Source organism: Sminthopsis crassicaudata, chromosome 6, assembly GCF_048593235.1.
Source record: "Sminthopsis crassicaudata isolate SCR6 chromosome 6, ASM4859323v1, whole genome shotgun sequence".
Taxonomy (NCBI): Eukaryota; Metazoa; Chordata; class Mammalia; order Dasyuromorphia; family Dasyuridae; genus Sminthopsis; species Sminthopsis crassicaudata.
The window spans coordinates 240666232-240687462 of NC_133622.1; the positions used below are offsets into that span (position 1 = coordinate 240666232).

The window sequence follows — 21231 nt, forward strand, 5'->3', positions numbered from 1 at the left end:
TTTTCTTGTGTGCCCCAGATTCAGGTGTCATAAAACTAACAATAGTGACTTCATCTGAAAGTGCATATGATATTTTATATTTGTAGGGTTTTGCAATTTTTTCCACTTCTATTTCCTTCTTTATTTCTTTGTTTAATTAATAGAATACTATTTTTTCTCTCTCACATTGCATATATTGGGGAAAAATATTACTTGTAACATATACTCAGTGTCTAGAGTAACACATTCTGTCATCTATTACTTGCAATAAAATAATATATTTCTCATTTTGTACCCTTACTCCATAATCACTCTGTGAGGAGATTCATAGAAAGAATCATCATTGGTTCTCTGAAAATACAGATGGCATATTTATCACAGTTCTTATAGCAATTTAAGTTGTTTTTCTTTCCAGTTCTACTCTTCTTTACTATTAGCCCTTCCCTACTTATTTCACATTACAATATTTTTTAAAATTCTCCAAAAATTACTATTTTCATATTTTTCTAGTGCTGCAGTCTATATTTGCTCATTTAAGATTGTTGATGCCTTTGAAATAATGTATTTATTCATTTCTTACCATCCAATAGTATTCCATTACATGTATATAGTAGTATTTCTTCCACTATTTTTAAAATTTTAATAGGTATACCTCTAGCTTCTACTCTATTGTACAGAGAAAAATTTCTTTATTTCTTTGACCTTTTTAAGTATGTGCCAAGAAGTGGAATAGTTGAGTCAAAGTGAAAACAAGTTTTTTGTTTGTTTTTACCTTTTTTGATATAATTCCAAATTGTTTTCCTTAATAATTGTCTACATTCATAGGTCCACCAATAGTACTCTGCCTATTTCCCTACATTTCCTTCAAGATTCATTATTTAACAGTCTTATAGGTATGAGATAGATTCTTAAGATTTCTTTAATTTGCATATTTATAGTTGATAGTCCTTAGAAACAAGTTGTTCACTTATCTATAGATAAACTATTTCATATCCTGAAAGCCATTCATTCAGACTCTTTTCTATTTATCAAATGGAGAATTGTTCTTATTTTTTATAAATTTTAGTCAGAAATGAATGCATCAATGAAATTTGCTATAAATATTTTCCAAAAAATGTCCTTTTAAATTTTAGTTTTATTTAATATTTTATCACAATTTTTAAAAATTTTATTTAATAAAAATTACCTTTCTTAATCAGTTTTATCCACTCTTTTCATGAAATTTTCATCTATATTGCTTTAATGAGTTATAATCTTCTTATTTCTCTAAATTGATGGTGATGTGACCTTTTTCAATTAGGCCATTTATTTAATTGGAGTTTGTTAGGTATGAAGTTTTGATGTATATATTTGTCATCAGGAAAATTTAATTAATAAGAGATATGTTCATGGAGAAGATACTTTAATTTCCATTAATTTGATGACTGTTTCTTTTACATCTTTGTTCCTCAGACTGTATATTAGAGGATTGAGCATGGGAATTACCACTGTATAAAACACAGAAGCTACTTTCACAGTGTGTCGAGAGTTTCTGGAGTTTGGAACACAATAGAGAAAGAGGATGGTCCCATGAAATATGGTGATAGCCATTAGGTGAGAAGCACATGTGGAGAAAGCTTTCCGTCGTCCACTGGATGAATTCATCTTTAGGACAGTGACAAAAATGAATACGTAAGAGGCTAGGATAATCAAAAGTGTGCTTACTTCATTAAAAGTGGCAGAGATGAAAAGTAGCATTTGGTTCAAATATGTATCAGAATAAGAGAGTGTAAGAACTGATGAGAACTCACAGAAAAAGTGATTAATTGTGTTTGAACCATAAAATAATAATTGTATAGCAGAACACGTGAGTAGAAGAGAACAGATTATACCCCATGTATATGACCCAGCCACCAATAGGGCACAAAGTTTCTGAGACATGGCAACTGTATACAGCAAAGGATTGCAAATAGCCACAAAACGGTCATAAGCCATCACTGCCAGCAGGAAGGACTCAGTCACTACAAATGTACAAAAGAAAAAAAATTGTACCAAACACCCAGAGAATGAGATGCTGCGGTCCTCTTTAAGTAAGTCCACCAACATCTTGGGAGCAATGATGGAAGAATAACAAAAATCCACAAAGGACAAATGACTGAGGAAAAAGTACATGGGAGTGTGAAGTTTGGAGTTGATTTGGATGATGCCAATCATTCCTAGATTTCCCACCACAGTTATAGAATATATGATCAGGAACACCAGGAAGAGGGGCACTTGAAGGTCTGGATAATCTGAGAAACCCAAGAGGACAAATGTTGCAACAGAACTTTGATTTGCCTCACTGGTCACCATGATTCATTCTGGGAAAAAGAATTAGAAAGTTACTAATGAAACCAATTTTAAATGGCATTCAAAAACATGTTTTAAATGCCTATTTTTATATGGCATTATGGTAGTCACTGAGGATATAAAGTAAACAAAACAAATTATACTCAAATAAATTATTTCCTTTCAAGGATGGTGGGAGTCTAATGGACATTAACAAAGAGTGAAGATCTCAGGAAGAAGCAATGACACTGATAAGGGTCTAATTTTATATATATTGTGTGTGTAATACATATACATATACATATACAATACTACATATACATATACATATACATATACATATACATATATATACATATACATATATACATATATACATATACATATACATATACATATACATATACATATACATATACATATACATATACATATACATATACATATACATATATATATATGTTTGGGATAGTTCTAAATGTTAGCACATGCCACATCTTCATTATATTACCTCCCTTCGATTTTTAGTAATTTTTATTTTTTTCCTCCTTTTCTCTGAGATGTCATGCAGAATAATATCAATGATCACAATAGCTACCAGAATTTTTAATGGAACATACAATTTGAGTTAAGCTCAAAGAAGGAGAGATGGCAGAGTGATACAGGAGTCAAGGAAACATTTAACACAAAATTAAATTATTTAAGAAAAAATTCAGAAACTTTGTGGAAGGAATGAGTTTCTTTAGTATAGAATATTAGTACAGATGAAAGAAGGAGGATGGAGATAAGGGAGCTACTAACAGTGAAAGATAAAGATTCATTGTTAGGGGGGAAAAATGACCAAGAAGGGAATTTGCTAATCCTTGAAAGATGAATTTAGATTGGTTATCAGCAGACCTGGAGCTCTAGATTCAGGATAAAATCCCTCCAGAATATTAGAAACTTCTGACTTGAGAATGATATTTCTTACTGTTCTCCAAAGTAGGAGACTGGTATGAAATGGAATGATTCATTTTCCAATTACCTGAAAGGAATTTTTTTCACTAGAAAATTGATAAGAAATGGAGCAGTTTTTTATGATTTTTTTCCTTATCTCAATTAAGGATAAAGGCTTTAAATTTAATATTGTAGAGCTAGAATATTCTTCATTCTCATCTTTCAATAGGTTTATTTAAAACAGAGGTTCATGGACATCTCTCACATGAGATCTTTCCTCTTACACTCAGTTGTTTATTCCTTTTGCTAAAGTAGCTCGTATTTATTTATTGTGTATCCTTTGACACTATAAAACATTTCTCCCTCCAAAATACAATTCATTAGGTAACACAATGTTACTGTTGTTGTTGCATGTGTTTTGTTCTATTCCTCCACCCATTCTTTGCACTGTACCTTTTATCTAGTAAGCAATTTAAAATTCAATATTGAATTTATTAGATTCATGTCAATGTTCTAGGATATTCAAAAACTTTTCAATTCCCTCCTCTCATTCATTGTGGTCCATATGCCACCAAGTTTTTTGTCATGCATACATTTTCTTTTTATATTTCCTTCCAAACTATTTAAATAAATTTGAACTCACATTTCAGGCCTTTGTTATTGCTGTCTATAACAGAAACATAATGTATATATTATAACAAGGATGTTAAAAGTATTTATTAAATAGTCCAACTAAATTAACTTAATTCTTTTGAGGTGGATCTTATTAGTGCTAATATAACACACTCATGACTGTGGCTCAAAGATATAATCCCATTGAGAGTAATGATTGAAAAGTTATAAAGCTGTGAAACAATTTGCTATCTACAGATCCTTTTTTTATATAAAAAGGAAAGTGATGTTCACAGAGGGAAAATGTCTCAGAGAAAATCTTAATAAAACAGATGATTGTACTTAAAAGTACATTGAGTATATTTTATTTTATTAGATAGCTTATTAGCCATTTAACAACACATCACTAAAGTCATAAGATTGAAAGAAAATTGACAAAGACACTCATCACAATGAAAACTTAAGATTTTTCAAGTATTTCGCTGAAGAAACAATTTTTCTACCCTTGACATGACGATATGGATTTTCAACAGATATATTTTTTATATTTCAGAGCTGGGAGGGCTCTGATTTAATGAGTCATTAGATTGAGGCAACAGATAGACATTTCAGAGAGATGGATTCCTATTGTATTTAAGATCGAAACTTCTACTGAAACTATGTAAATGTGTATCAGTGTGTCTTGAGAAATAGATTTATGGGATAACAATGAAATTCTGGAAGAGCCCTTATGGAACATATACTTCAACCCAATCATTTTACAAATTGAAGAAACTGAATCTTGGAATGTCACAGTAGAAGAAATAGGATTAAAGCATAACTTCTGTAATTCCAAATCCAGTTTTTTTGCTACGAAAAATTGAGTTCCTAATTTGGTCCTTTCAAAGACCGTCTCCTAAGGATGGGAAATAGGTATAGCACATTAACTCTAGCTGACTCAGTATGTTGGGTGCTTCTGAGGAAAAATATCTACCAGAAACCCAGCATACACAGAGCCAAGTGGCTCTGACAGAATTCAGGATTGACTAGTGGAAGATGAAAAAAGGGGAAAGTTCAAGAACTAACAAATAGCGAATTGTTACTACTGTCTTACCTTATAGGCAATTGTTTCAAAGATGAAATGTTCCAAAGGAAAACCAAATCTTTGCTCAAACATGAAATAAAATGAATCCCAAACAAAACAATTATTATCAAATTATCTCTTTTGGAGAATATAATTTTTTTAAGTACTATAGGAAGTTTTTGTTCATTTTATTGGTATTCCTATTACTTATATCAGTATTGCAAATAGTAGATACTTAGTAAATAAATAATGCTTATGTATTAAATGAATGAATTAATAAATAAAATGAATAATTTCTTCCTTTGCTGAAACTGACAAGTTAGAGGGTACTTCCAGGGGGAGCAACATGTAGAATATGGACATTTCCAGAACTCTCACTGACTTCCTTAGTGAAATGGTAACATCTTTGACCAGGCTTCCTGAGAGAAATAAACTTCATTTACTTCACAGAAATGGAGATCAAAAGTTATGAGGGACCACAGATAACATCTAGTTGAACTATCTTATTTGACAGATCAGAAAAGTGATACCAAAAATGTCAAAAGACTTGCTCTTTGTCACAGAGGTAGCATCTTTTTTTTTTGTTTTTGTTTTTGTTTTTGTTTTTGTTTTTGTTTTTGTTTTTGTTTTTGTTTTTTTTTCCCCCACTTTACTAAATCTGGGAGGGTATTGTTGAAATACTATCCTCTATTCTATACTGGCATTCTATTCTAGATTCACAGAGAAGTGACAGAATCTAGTTCTGGAGAGAATTTCTACTTAGAGAAGCTGTTGTTTTGGTTGCCTTGTTCAGGCATTAAATTACAATCTATTCCCAGTCCACACTTTTCTTTCATTGACAGAATCTTTGCTCAGTATTTTTTAGTTGGGTGGTGTAGTTGCGTATAGTTTATTTGGGTTGGAGAGAACAAGATTAACTCTTGAATATTTTTAAAATTCAATTAATCTAGAAATCTTCATTAAACTGAAAACAGCAAGGTTAGTATTTAGAGTCAAAGAACAGAAATTTCAGCTTGTCATTTGCTATGTAACTATATTACTTTGGATAAAACATTAACTTATTTCAGGCTTGTTTTTTTTTTAAATAAAATGTATTTGGACAAAAATCTGTCCAACTTTTTTTCATTTGTTTATATTTATAGGACCTTAAACATTAAGCACATACTATGGTCCAGGAAAGATGTTAAGATGTGTAATCTGAAGCAAATGCTTCTATCTCTCTGGGCTTCAGTTTATGTGTCTGTAAAATGAGGGGAGAGTTGTTGCCCTCTTTGGTCTGTTGTAGTGATCTATTCCTTCTCTTTCTTAAAGTACAGTTCAATGTTACACCAGAGTTAGAAGCTTCCACTCTTTTTAAATATCCAACTGGAGTCCCAGCCAGTTTAATAACAGGGATCTACCAACAAATCAGCTATTCACATAAAACATTTTTGATTCATAAAGATCATATTTCTTTAAAGAGACTGTTTTAAGAAATCTTTTACAGACTTTCAACTAAATTTATTATTAAGCTATACTATATGTTTGGTATTATACTAAGCAATAGAGACAAAGATAAAGCTTTCAAAAACTTTACATTCAACTTAGAAAGCTAGTCATACTCTGTGAATTGAGATAATTATTCTAAATCATTAATGACTATTTCATGCTGGGGGCTAAAGGGAATGGGGAGGTGGAATTGTAATGAAGCTGGAAGACAAAAATTCTCTTCAAAGAGAAATTGCTTGCTGGGAAAATGTTTTCTGTAGTCCATACAAGTCTCTCCTTTGTTCCATTTTGTTATTGTCAAATATCTATTTCCAGTTCTTAATTTCAGTGGAGGTTACTCTAGACAGAGGGTAGTATCTTTCAAGAGACACCAAAAGTTCCCTCCTGCTCTCTGACACAGTTTTTCTCAATACAGACCTATATATCTATTAATCAGCCTTCCATTTTAATTGAAATTATAACTCCCACATTTATCCTAAGACTTGTCTTGTCATTATGACACCTGTCTGTTGTCTTGCAGTAAGAACTAACTAAACTATAAGGAGATTTAAGGCTAAATGATGTAAAAGTTGTTTTTGCAAGCATTTTAGTTTTTCAGATGTTTTAGGTAAATACCTTCACCTAGAGGAATAATGTAGTGGTAGATAATTGCCACAGCAATTACACACAAGTAATTACATATAATACATGCACAGTAATTGCATATAAGTAAGTTATACACATTGATTCAAGACTGTAAAAGAAGTGGTTTCCTACTGAACATTTATCTCTCAATTGTTTTTTTTTTCTTCGTTAATGTTGATATTCACTGGATTAATAAACAGTTTTTTTGTTTGTTAATAAACAGTATTTCAGTGAATATTTAATGTTAATATAAGTGAACGATAGACCTTGTTTGGAGATTTCTAAGGTAGTATTTTGCCATCACAGGCAAAATTCCCCTCCACCGTTGATACTCTGTTTTCTAATGTTACATATGATTTTTTTTGATTCTTTGACCCACCTTAAATTTATTTTAATAGGGTTCCAAATTAATTCTTCATCATGTGATCAATCTTTTACAAGTGTATTAAAATGAATTGGTGGAAAGAAAGAAAGAAAGAAAGAAAGAAAGAAAGAAAGAAAGAAAGAAAGAAAGAAAGAAAGAAAGAAAGAAAGAAAGAAAGAAAGAAAGAAGAAAAAAATAGAAGTTTTGATCAGTGCATTGTCTCCAAAGGTTCTCTGATGAAAATGAGTCTGTTTTATTTGGGAGAAGCAGCAAAATTACAAAAAAATAAAATAAAATGAGGCAAACCAATATTTAGCTGTCCCACTGTCCAACCTATTCTCCCTATTACTTCAATTGGCTCTTCTTCCCATTGTAATGCTAATCATGGGAGAAATATATCTCCTTTGCAATTTTTACATTCTTCATGAATTCACATTTTAATATGTTACTTCCATGGCCCTAGATATGTAAGAGAAGAGTGAGATTCAAAGTTGAAAGAAAGTTTAGAAATCATCTAGTTTGTGTCTTCCATTTACAGATGAAAAAACTCAGGCACAAAGAAGCAAATTTACTTCCCCAAAGGCATAAATCTAGTAATTCTATCCTTTACATGTTGTCTTTATGGGTCTTACTTCTATCAAACCTTGCCAACTTTGGCACATTGAGAATATTTTATTGCTTCTGTATAAATAGGTGTGGATTAAAATGTGACTGGACATTACAAGTAACATAATATTTTAGGAAAATTACCAAAAGGAAAGAGAGAAACATTTCCCTTTCTAATCTTGCTTTTTTAGAAAGAAATCCTAGAGCATTTTTCATGATGATTCAAAGAGCCCCATTGTGAACAAACCTACCTTCTGGAGGGGAACAAGTCACTCTCCTGTCTCTGAAAGCTACAGGTGGGCATGATTCTAAGAATCTTATATCTGTGTTGTCCTCTGGGGACAAAGCCCTAGAGAATTCCTTCTCTACTTTATTATTCTCCAAGGACCACAGATAAGCAATTAAAAACAGTGAATTATCTCTGATGTCATCATGATAGAAGAAAAAATCAAGAGGAATATTGAAGTAGAAGGAGGAGAAGCATTATTATTTACATGCTTAATTTATATGTAATATTAATAATTTCTTAAAACATAGTATCTTATGCTACCTAAAGCTCTAGCATATCAATTATCTCAATTGTGTTTTACAATGACCTTACTTGAAAGACTTGAGAATTCTTATTCCCCATTGTACAGATGAGGAACCTGAATTGTGACTCACATAACTTTCCCATTGACAGAGTTAGTAAGTATTCAAGCCAGTATCTAAACCTAAATCTATTGCTTCCTAGTCTGATAACCTTTTTGATATGTTCTTTTTCCCCTGACTTCCAGGATAAATAGATAATTCCATAGTCATTCCAAGCAGTGGTCTCACTTCCTACTTTCTTCAAACTTACTACTCTCCCCCACTGTGTGCCAAATGGTTAACATGTGATGCCAAGTTATCAAGTATGACAAGTATCAGGAATTTGCTTAACCCAAGCCAAAGTTTGTTCATAATAAGGAATCTCCAATTTAAACTTCAGTGATTAGAACTTGGAAAATTTCTTTAAACCAGTAATCACAAGTGAGGAATATTTGATTTGAGGACATGCACTCTAAGTAGTGTTTACACCTTAAAACCTTTCTCCATCATGAATAAGGCACTGGATATATTTTCAGGATGGAGCTTTATGTGGGAGTCTTTAGAAAACATTATGATTCTAGGCATATATATATATATATATATATGTATATATATATATATATACATATATATATATATACACATATATATATGTATTTATATTTCCTAAACAACAACAACTACAACACACATATACTTGAAATTTACAAGTTTTTGCTTCTAAGTTTTAAATTTAATTTCTTTTAATTAAATTTATTTTAGGGAAATCTCCCAGTTTCAGGTAAACAACTTTAACATTAAAAAAAAAAATCTTTGAGTTCCAGATTCTATCCCTTTCCTTGGCCCCACCCTTCATCATTAAGAATGGAAGCAATTTGATAATTGTGTTGATAATTGTGTAAAACATTTCTATAATAGTCATATTATAAAATAAAACATAAACAAAGAAAAAAATCTCAAGGAAAATAAATTAAAAGAAAAAGTATGCTTCTATTAGTATTCAGACATCATCAATTCTTTCTCTGATGATGGATTGCATTTTTTTTTGTCATAGTCCCTTCACATTTGTCTTAGATCATTGTACTGCTGACAATAGCTAAATCATTTGTGATTATATCATCTTACAATATTGCAGTTACTTTGTACACAGTATATTTCACTTTGTATCAACTCGGGTTTTCTGAGAGCATCCTGCTCATCATTTCTTATAGCACAGTATTATTCCATCATAAATGCACATCAGAATTTGTTCAATCATTGATGGATATATTAATTTCCAGTTCTCTGCCCCCAGTAAAGAGCTGCTATACATATTTTTGTACTTACATGTTTTTCTTAGTTTTGCTTTTTAGAACTTTTGTTTGGGATACAGATCTAGTAGTGGTATTGCGAAGTCATATTTTATAGTTCTTGGACATAGTGCCTGAAAAACTGTAAACAAAGTTTCACATTATTATACAGCAAACACTTAACAATAAAAAAAGATGAAAATACTATGTTGTGATCCACACTCAGTCCCCAGAGTCCTTTTTCTGGATTCAGATGCTCTATCACAAGTTTATTGGAATTGCCCTGAAATCACCTGTTTAAAAAAAAAAAAAAAGTATGTTTATCAGAGTTGATCATCGCATAATCTTGTTATTTCTGTGTACAATGATCTCTTGGCTCTGCTCATTTCACTTAGCATCAGTTCATGTAAGACCTTCCAGGTCTTTCTGAAATCATCCTGCTTATCATTTCTTATAGAACATTAATGTTCCATTACATTTAAATACCATAACTCTTTCAGACATTCCCCAACTGATGGGCAGCCATTGAGTTTTCAGTTCCTTAACACTAGAAAAGGGGTTTATACCATCTTTTTTAGACCCTCATTAAATTTCTACTCCACTCAATGAATGTCCTTTTATTTTCAGTTTTTAGATAGCATTTTACCTGAACTTTTATTATTATTATCCTAGTATATATAAAATTATAGCACTTTTTGTGGCATTCCTGCAATTCAAATTATGTTCTTTCTCAGCATGGGCTCTATTTTTTCTTACATGAAAATGTTTTACTATGATAAAGACATCATACATTTTTTTATGATCCTGTTCTTTTCTTCTTGCCTTTTTAACAAGACCAGAAGAGAAACATTTGCAACCTTTACAATCTTGAAGCAGACTAAAGCAATATCACCAATGGTACGACCCTTTTTACCCAATCAAAACTTCATTCTTTTCCTCAATAAAACACAAGCTAGCTATAATTGGGAAGAAAGAGAGGGATCTATCTATCTATCTATCTAATTATTTATTTATTCATCTATCTACCTATTTATTTATTTGTGTTTTTCTTTTTATTTGATTATTTATTTATTTGTCATTTTTAATTGGCACATACTTCCTGATGTTATAATTGAACTACTTGACTTCCATATCAACTTTTCCTAAACTAATCTTTCTTGAATGGGATGCTCCTTTGTTATATCTGGGCTAGCTTTCTGGAGGTCCTCTTGAAGGGCCTTGGTCTTAGCAGAATAGACACCACTAGAATGGACAAGAATAGAGTCCAAAGCCTTTATTGTCTCTTATACAGTCTGTGTCTGTCATAGTCTGACTCAATCTCAATCCGATCCAATCTCAGTATCCTTCAGTAGTCTGATTCACAGTCTGACTGACTATCCCCAGGTTCCTCTAGCAGTCTGCCAGTCTCAACCAGTCTCCCCCAAGTCTGACTTTGTCCCTAGTTTAAATATGATATTTATGATAATTACATCATTACAGTATACTGAGTATGTGTGAACTAGAGAACCATTACATCACCTTGCTAAGTACTATGTGTATGTAAACTAGAGAACAATCATCTCATCAATTTCACTGAGTTAACACCTTGCTTCAAGTATACTTCTCCAGATTTCCGGCCCTCTACAATGCTTCAAATGAGTCTGCCTCCAAGGTAGTGCCCAAAAGAGCTTTCTTGTATCATTTTTCATACTACTTCTTTTCTCTACTGTGGCTATGGAGCTTTCTAGCTGCATGAAGACCATAGCACTTAAGCATGTTGCCATCTCTGGGTTGAGAGACAAGAGAATGACCTCTGTTACAATTTTTATGATTGGATTCCTCACTGTTAGGATTCTTACAAGATACTAAGTCAGTGGAATTGATAGAGACAATAATTATCTAATTTAGCATGGTTCAGTATGATTGATTTAATCCTACAAGGACATGTTATGGGCCAGAACTTGAAACAAGTTCCTAAGTGGAATTGAGGAGACAATGGCTAAATCTAATTTAGCATTGATTTAATCCTACAATCAACAAAGGTGATATAATGATTGGTGTGTACACAGTGTATAGCATATAAACAAGAAGCTTTCAGGATTAGGAGGACAAGCCCACTCTAGGAGGCAGAGAGAAATTCATTTCATTTTCCATCTTTGTGCTGGCTGAAGGATTTGGATTCCTTCAGAGGGAGCTAGAGACAGAAGCTGGCAGAGGCAAAGGACTCCAAATAACTAACTGATCCCCAAGTGAAGGAGATAAGAATTTGACGGAAACAATAAAGGATTTGGACTTTAATACCTGGCTGCATTTGGAGTAATTATACTGAACAGAAAGGAAAACTGCCTCCAAAAGCTCCCCAAGAAACTTGCTCCCAGAGACAATTACATTTTAGAGAAGAGAATATTGCACTTCACACCTAATAAAATATCTTGCAAATATACAGAATTCAATAAATTCATGTATTTGAATAGATACAGGGATGAAGGGATTAATAAAGTTTCCACATTCTTTAAAAAAACAAAGACATTATTTTTCATTGACCCATGCAAAAGGAGATGAAACATTTTGTAATCAGACTGGGGTCAATAGTATGGCTCTTATATCTTTGTCTCTGGCCTTTGGGGCCTGAATCCTAATGAGTTTTTAAGCTTTGAACCATATAATTTAGAATGTACAAATCCCCTGGATTTTATTCCCAAAGTAAAAAAAAAAAAAAAAAAATCACTGAATATCAGAAGAAAGGTTACTGAAATTCATTATCTTGATTTCCCTGAAGCTAAAGAAAATCTCAAGGTAGATAATGATGTTGAACCTTCCAAAGTATATTACTTTTTAAAAGAAGTTATAGAGAAGATTCTGGGTGGCAGAGTGGGTCAGTAAATGTCAAGTATTCTAGATTTCCCCCACAAATAGAACAAATTTGAGCCTCGGGGCAAACATAGGCAAATGCAAAACAAAGAAGCTTTGGGGCAAAACTGGGCAAACTCTAGAAAACGTGAGGAAAATCCCCAGGTGTGGGGCATTAACTTGAGGAAAGTAAAAACCCCTCCTGGATAGCTTTGCTACAGCACAAACAACAAATTGGGATCCTCAGCGTTAGCTGGGGGACTGATCGAGGCTCAGCCTGAACCATAGTAACTTTCAGCTGCTGGACAGCACATAGAGTCCCAGTCTGAGCAGTATGAGGGAATCTTGGCTGATCAGGAGCACCAGACCCAGCTGTGCTGCTGAAACAAGGCCTTGGGTCAGAGGAAACCAGGTAAGTGTGAAGACAGGGGGCAGGAGGGTTCTGGCTGTGGGCACTTGCAGAAGCAGAGAACTCTTGATTTAGGGTTCCAGGTTTGAGGGGAGAGCTCACTCAAGTGAAGCCAGAGGCACCATCTGCCACCCCATTATTAAAGGTGCTTACACTAATGTCTCTCATTAAAAAAAATAAAATCAAACAAACACAAGAAAGAACTCAATCATAGAAATTTACTATGGGAATAGGACACATACAGAGTTTATCTTCAAAGGAAAAAGTGAAGATTTTTTTTTTTTTGCCTCTTTTTTGAAACCCTTTTTATTACAATGACTAATGTTAAATGGTTCCCTGCCCAGAGAAAATTTATAGAAAACCTCAAAAAAAGATTTTAAAAATCAAATAAAAGAGATTGAGCAAAAACTTAAGTAATAATAAAAAATGTCTAAAAAATCTACGAATATTATAGGGGAGGGGGAATTAATTAGTTAGAAAACTATATAGAATATCAAAGAAGAAAATCATTCTTTGATAATTGGAATTGGGCAAAGGGAAGCCAGTGAAGCTTATAAGAGTCCAAGAAATAACAAAACAAATATAAAGAATGAAAAAAATGCAACAATCTGAGATAATCTAGCAGAAAAACAACAGATCTGAAGAACAAATAAAGAAGAGAAAATGTAACAATAATTGGACTACTTGAAAGCTGTGACCAAAAAAAGAACCTTGACACAATAATGCAAGAAATAATCTTAGAAGATTGTCCTAGAGTGATAGAACATAGTAGAAATATGAAAAAAAACTGATCAATACTTTTGGAAAATACATAGAAATATTATTGGTAAACTTTGCAACGCACAGGTGAAAGAGAAAAAAATTCAAGAAACAAGAAATACCTGGGTTAAATATAACACACTGCTTTTCAGCATTTTGGGGAATAATTCCAAATTGCTTTCCTCAACATATGTAAATTCTGCCAACAATGCATTACTATGTGAATTTTTCTGCATTGCCTTCACTATTTCCCTTTTTTTGGAAATCTTTAGCAGTCTGATATGAATGGATTCTTAAAAATTTCTTTAATTTGAGTATTTGCAATTGATATTTTTTTAGAAATATTTCTTTTAGGGACCCATGTTTGTAATAGCCCTTAATATAGTGACAAGAAACTGGCAACTGAGTGGATGCCCATCATTGGACAATGGCTGAATCAGTTATTGTATATTAATGTTATGAAACAGTATTGTTCTATATAAACCAACCATCAAGATTATTTCAGAGAGGCCTGGAGAGACTTATCTGAACTGATGCCAAGTGAAATGCCAGGAGATCATTGTACACAGAAATAACAATATCACAGGACAATCCATTCTGATATAACTTTCTAACAATGAGATGATTGAGGCCAATTTCAATGATCTCATGATGAACAGAGCCATCTACACTCAGAGAGAGAACTGTGGGGACTGAATGCGGATCATAATATAACATTCTCACTCTTTTTATTGCTGTTTGTTGAATTCTGCTTTCTAGAGCCCCCAGGTTGGGATGATGAAACATACTGTGTCCTTCTATAGCCCCCATATCAGGGTGATTAAAATATACCTTCCTAGTGGAGAAGTGATGAGGCAGGACCCCTGAAGATGGTGAAAATGTAGTCCATTTATTCCCCATTCTTTCCCTTTATATACTCTCATATCCTTATGTAAACCAAACAACACTAGGCATGCAGTAAGTATATATTGCTCACATGGGACCACATAAGCAACTTTTATTGTATGTAGGTTGTCACCTGGTATCACTCTTCCACTTGGTATTCAGTCTGCTTCAATCACAACACAGGTTGTCACCACCCTCTGATTTCTTAGCTAGACTGAAAGCCCTTAGAGGAGATGGGGAGCCAAACCATACATTGTCAGCAGGTTCCTTCTGGGCTGAAGTGTCTTATACCACACCCAGAGTTTCCCCAATGTCTGTGACCCTCTACAGTTGTTTTTTTTTTTCCTTATTTATTTCCTTTCCTTTTTGATCTAATCTTTTTTTGTGCAGCAAGATAAGTATACACATATGTTTGTTTACATATATTGGATTTAGTATATATTTTAACATGTATAATCTATTTTGCATTACTTGCAATCTAGGGAAGAGAGTAGGGTAAGGAAGGCGAAATATACAAGGAACAATGTTGAAAAAATTATCCATACATGTTTTGAAAATAAAAAAGCTTTAATAATAAAAAAGAAAAAAATAATTCTTTCATGCATATATAAATAAGCTGGAAATTTTTTCTTCTTTTTTCATTTATCAATGAGGAAATGGCTCTTATTTATGTAAATCTGAGTCACATATATATGTATATCTAAAGACATAATCAGTAAAATTTATTGAAATATTTCCTCAATTAATTATTTCCCTTTCAATCTTAGCTTTACTAAACATTTTGTCTAAACCAGTTTAATTTTATCTCATTGAAATTATTCATTTATCTTGCTTAGTCTTTTTTATCCATTGTTTGGTCAGAAATTTTCTTCTATGTTAATCTGGTAAATTGTTGGGTTTTTGTTTTTGTTTTTGTTTTTTTCATGTGCCCATAATTTATTGTTGTATGGACTTTTTCTTCTAACTCATATAGTCAACTGGAGCTTATCAGGTATAATGGATTTTCTCTAGATTTCTCATTAGGAATTTCTTATTAATGAGGTATTTGCTTATGAAGAAAAATTTTGATATCCATTAACTTGACAAATGTTTCTTTTACAACTTGGTTCCTCAAGCTGTAGATTAGAGGATTAAGCATGGGGATTACTATATAAAACACCAAGGCCACTTTGAATGTAAGCTGAGTGTTCTTGAAATTGGGAACACAATAGAGAAAGATGGTGATAGCCATTAGGTGAGAAGCACATGTGGAGAAAGTTTTCTGTTGTCATCTGGATGAATTCATATTCAAGACAGTGACACAAATAAATGCATAAGAGGCCAAGATAATCAAAAGTGTGCTTACTTCATTAAAAGTAGCAGAGATGAAAAGCAGCATCTGGTTCAAATGTGTATCAGAACAAGAGAGGTTAAGCAGCAAGAACAATTTACAGAAAAAGTGATTAATTATATTAGGTCCATGAAATGATAATTTGATAGCAGAACATGTGAGTAGAAGAGAACAGACCGTACCCCAGGTATCTGATCCAGCCACCAATAGAACACAAAGTTTCTGGGGCATGGCAACTGTGTATAGTAAAGGACTTCAAATGGCTACAAAGCGATCATAAGCCATTACTGCCAGCAGGAAGGCCTCAATTACCACAAAAATACAAAAGAAAAAAAAATGTACCAAACATCCAGAGAAAGAGATGTTTCGGTCTCCTATGAGTAAATCCACTAACATTTTGGGAGCAGTGATGGAGGAATAGCAGAAAACCACAAAGGACAAATGGCTGAGGAAAAAGTTTGAAGTTGATTTGGATGATATATATTATTAGGAACATCAGGAAGATCTGGATAATCTGAGAAACATAAGAAGATGAATGTTACAACAAAACTCTGATTTCCTTCATTGGTCATCATGATTGCTACTGTGGAAACGAATTCGAAAATTAGTCCTGAAAAAAAAAATTAAATGGTAGTCAACAAACATGAAGTAGAAAATGTAAACTAAATATACACTAAATAAAGGAAACTAAGTCTTGAAACATCACAAAGTAGGAAAATTAAGATTGAAGCTTAGCTCCTTTAATTCCAAATTCAGTGTTTTTGCTACCAAATGTGAGCTTCTAGCTGGTTCTTTGAAAAACTGGGTCCTAAGGATAGGAAATAGGAAAGGCACACTAGCTTCTACAAACTCAATCTTCTGGGTGCCTTTGAAGAGAAACGTCTACCAGAAACCTACCCTACACAGAACCAACTGGCTCTGACAGGATTCAGGATGGAGTGTCAGAACCATTGAGCTACTTTAATTTAATGCTCACAGTGGAACTTGAGATCAGAGAGGGAAAGGTTTAAGCTCAAACAAAAAGAAAATGATAAATCTGGGACTCAATTCACTATTTTCTTGACTTATAGATACATATGTCAAAGATTGGAAAAAAAAAGAACTAATTGTCAAATCTTTAATACATGACATAAAATGAATAACCCCCCCAAAAATCTAATTATCATCTTGGTAGAATTCAATTTTCTTAGCACCATAGGAACTTGTTATATCTTCTAGCTTTTTACAGTATTTATATCAATGCTTCATACATAGCAGAAGTTTAATGAATAATGATTATATATTAAATGAATTAATTTAAAAAGTGAATGGCTTTCTTCCTTTATTGACATAGACAAGTGTGGTTAGGGAGTCTTCCTGAAGGGGCAGGCTGGAGAATATGGCTGTTTTCCTTAATGAAATTAGATCTATCATATCTAGCCAGATATCTTGAACAAAATGAACTTTATTTACATCATAGAATCACAGCTGTTAGGGACCCTCAAACAATATCTCATTTTACATATGAGAAAAGTGAGATTCAAGGATGTTAGAAGTCTTATTCACTCTCATAAAAGTAGTCTTGGATTTTGTGTTGTGACCAAAGTCCTCTGACTTGAGAACTAATATTATTTCTATTTTTCCAAGCTGGGAGGACATTATCAAGATTTTACCATCATTATTATTATATATTAGAAATCCATTCTTAGGCACACAGAGGAAGGATACAGCCCAGTTTGGGGGAAAATCCTCCTTAGAGAAGGTTTTTTTTTCATGTGTGTGTGTGTGTATGTGTACCTCTATTCAGAAACTGGATTGCAACCTATTTCTATTTCACTTCCTTCATTCATTGGTAGAATTTCTGCTTAGTCAAATTTTAGTTATGTGACCTAGTGAAAAGCATTCACTGGATTTGTATTGGTATCACCAAGATTCAAGTCCTGAATCTTCAATTTAAAGTTAGGGTAGCCAGGAACCATCATTTCACTAGAAACAGGTATTGTATTTAAAATCATAAAATATGAATCCCAGATTATCACATACTAACTATGTATCTGCATAATTTTGGATAGGACACTCATCTGAAGCTCGGTTTTCTCACTTTTAGAATGAGATAGTTGGATAAGAAATTTTATTTGATATCTTTTTAAAAGTCTATATCATCATCTTAAACATTAAGCATTTATTATGCTCCAGGAATGATGATGAACTGTGTAAACTGAAATAAATCCTTCCATTTCTCTGGACATCAGCTTACTTACCTGTAAAATGAGAGGAAGGGAGTTCTGTGTGATCCATTGTTATAATGAAGTATAGAAGCTCCATCCCTTTACTTTTTTGAAGTATGTTTAATATTGCATTAGGATTTCAGGTTTCCATTCTACCTAAATGTTCAGCTAGGGCCCCAAACAGGAGCATAGCCAAAGAGTAAGCTATTCACAGAATCTCTTTTAAAATTTTTTTTTAAAAACCTTTTCAAATTAGACTAAATTTTACTGAGCTATAATATATGTTTGGCAGTATACTAGGCACTGACGACACTAAAGAAAAACTAAACTTGCCCCAGAATTCAAAAGCTTTACATTAACCTCAAATAGCTAGATCTAATTCTTGAATTGAAATGAATTTTAGGAATCATCTAATGACCGTTTCATGTTTCAGAGAATGAAATTGTGGTAAAGCTATAAGGAAAAGACTCTTCAAAGAGAAACTGCATACTGGAAACAAGGCTTTCTGACGCCCAGGCAAGTTTTCCTTTTATTGCATATTTTTACTAATTTTCACATGGATGTTGCTAGTTCTTAATTGAAGTGAATGAAGTGAAAATTATCTCCATACAGTGGGTAATATAATTGGAGAAATACCAAAAGTTATTTTTCTGCTCTATGATACTTTTCTACTTACCATATCCCCACCTGCCTATTTTTCAACCTTCCACTTTAACTGAATATATATACTTCAAAAAATTGCCTTTCTGGTAACGAATTCTTTCCAAATATCCTGTCATGAAAACAAGTTTGTTGTATTTGGGAGGTACAGAAAAATCACAGAAATAAGGGTTCATATTTATCTAAATTTCCTGTTGATCAATCTAATCTACTCTATTACTCTAATTGTCTTATTCCTCCATTCAAATGCTAATTAGGAAAGGAGTATGTTTCTTTTGTAATTTGGAGGTCCTTTATATAATGATATATTGAAAGTTTTTATTTCCATGGCATGAGATACATATATATATATATATATATATATATATATATATATATATATATATATATATATATATGCAGAGAGAGAGAGAGAGAGAGAGAGAGAGAGAGAGAGAGAGTGTGTGAGAGTGTGAGAGTGTGAGAGTGTGTGTGTAGTGGAATTTTACTATTTCTGTTAATCCTACTTCTAGACAAACTTTCCAGGGCTATGATATATTGAGATTATTGTGTTGCCTCTATGTAAATAGGTGTGGGTGACAGAGTTCCTACAATTTTAAAGTAAGAAAAGAGCCTAGAAGAAATATCAAGAAGAAGGAGAGATTTCCCCCTTTCATTTTACTTTTCTTGTAATAAAACTAGAGTATTTTGCATGACTACTTAAACAACTATTTTGTAAATAGATATACCTTCTAGAGGGAAACAAGTCATTCCAAAAGCTCTGAAAGCTGCATGTGGGCACAATGTTAGGGATTTTATGTGATGTCATAGGGGAACAAGGCTCTAGAGAACCCATCTCTATTTTATCATTCTCCATGGACCACAGATAAGCAATTAAAAGGAGTGAACTGTCTCTAATCTTCTCTTGATAGATGAAAAAAACAAGATGGGACATTAAAGTAGAAAGAGGAAAAATCGGAGAATTTGTTGATATTGATTATCCCTTACTACTTAATATAATTTATTCTATTTAATACTCCAGCACAACCATTATCCCATTTGATTTTTAATATGTTTTTTATTAGGAAGATTTGTCAAGAACTATTACTCCATATTTTATAGAAGAAGAAACTGACTCTTGTGATTTATATAAGGTCACAGAGCTAATAAGTATTCAGGCACAATTCCAAACACAATTTTTTTGGTTCCTAGTCCAGAACTCTTTTGGTTTTATGTCCTGACTTTCAGGGTCACTAGATAATTATAGCAAATATTTACATCTAGAATAGCTCATAGAACTAATTTACATATATGATCTATAATCTTTTTTTGATTACAAACTTAAGTTGTCGTCATCATCATCATCATTATCATCATCATCATTATTTTGCATGGAATGACAATATATCTCTATTTATTTATTTATCAATACATTATATGTCCTACTCTACTAAAAGAGGCAACAGAATGCTAGGAGGTACATTGGTTTCGGGACTTAGCAAATTGGGATCCAAATCCTACTTTTGAAAAAATAGCCATTGTGTGTTGCTGCGTCACTATTTTAACCCCTCAATCCTCAATTATATTATATAACATAATTCTTTCTCAAGGAAACTGTAAGCATGCTTGTATCTTTTGAGACAAATTAAAATCAAGTGAAGAGACATTTCTCTGAGATAATAGATTACAAAAGGAATAACAACCAGCCTTATAAAAAGGGATTTTAAGATGGTTAGCCTCCTATACTAATGATATGATAGATCTGAATATTATCCTTATATTTCCATCTCTATCCCTGTTAGTGTACTAATAAGTATATTCCATTTTCTATAATCACAAATACAAGTGGAAAAGGATGAAGCCAAGATGAAATAACAGTTGACTATAGATTAAATGAGGAATAGTGAAACTTACTAGGTATTCAGATCTTAGTAAATTTCACTCCCTCTTTTCTTCATACCTAACTGTTCTCCTCCATTCTTTTAAAACAAAACAAGCACCAATAAAATATCCATTCTTGCTTTGTTTCTCTTCTCATTTACAATTCAACACTTGTGTTTCTCTTCCAATCATTCCTCAATCATTTGATTCAGCTATCAACCTCATCACTCAATTTTAATTTGTCTCAAAAATTACCAGCATTCTCACAGTTTTTTGAATCTTTTTTTTTTTTTGCATTGTAATTCTTTCTTTTTCACTTGTAGTTTTGAAACTTCTTTAATGACTCTTTTCTGTTGGATTCTGTTTGTCCATCTCTATTTCTCTGTAGCCTCTCATCCCACAAGCTACCTTATGTTTAAATAATTTAATATATTTATATTCATTAAATACATAC

The 21231-nt window shown here is 32.5% G+C and overlaps 1 protein-coding gene and 1 pseudogene across 1 annotated transcript; both read right to left on the reverse strand.

Annotated features, from left to right (window-relative positions):
- Nucleotides 1–1365: 1365 nt before the first annotated feature.
- Nucleotides 1366–2310, reverse strand: LOC141546507 (olfactory receptor 5D18-like). Its single transcript, XM_074274366.1, has one exon. It carries the CDS (start codon nucleotides 2308–2310, stop codon nucleotides 1366–1368), a length of 945 nt encoding a protein of 314 aa, XP_074130467.1.
- A 13443-nt stretch (nucleotides 2311–15753) lies between these two features.
- On the reverse strand, nucleotides 15754–16503 carry LOC141547473 (olfactory receptor 5D18-like; annotated as a pseudogene).
- Between the last annotated feature and the right edge of the window lie 4728 nt (nucleotides 16504–21231).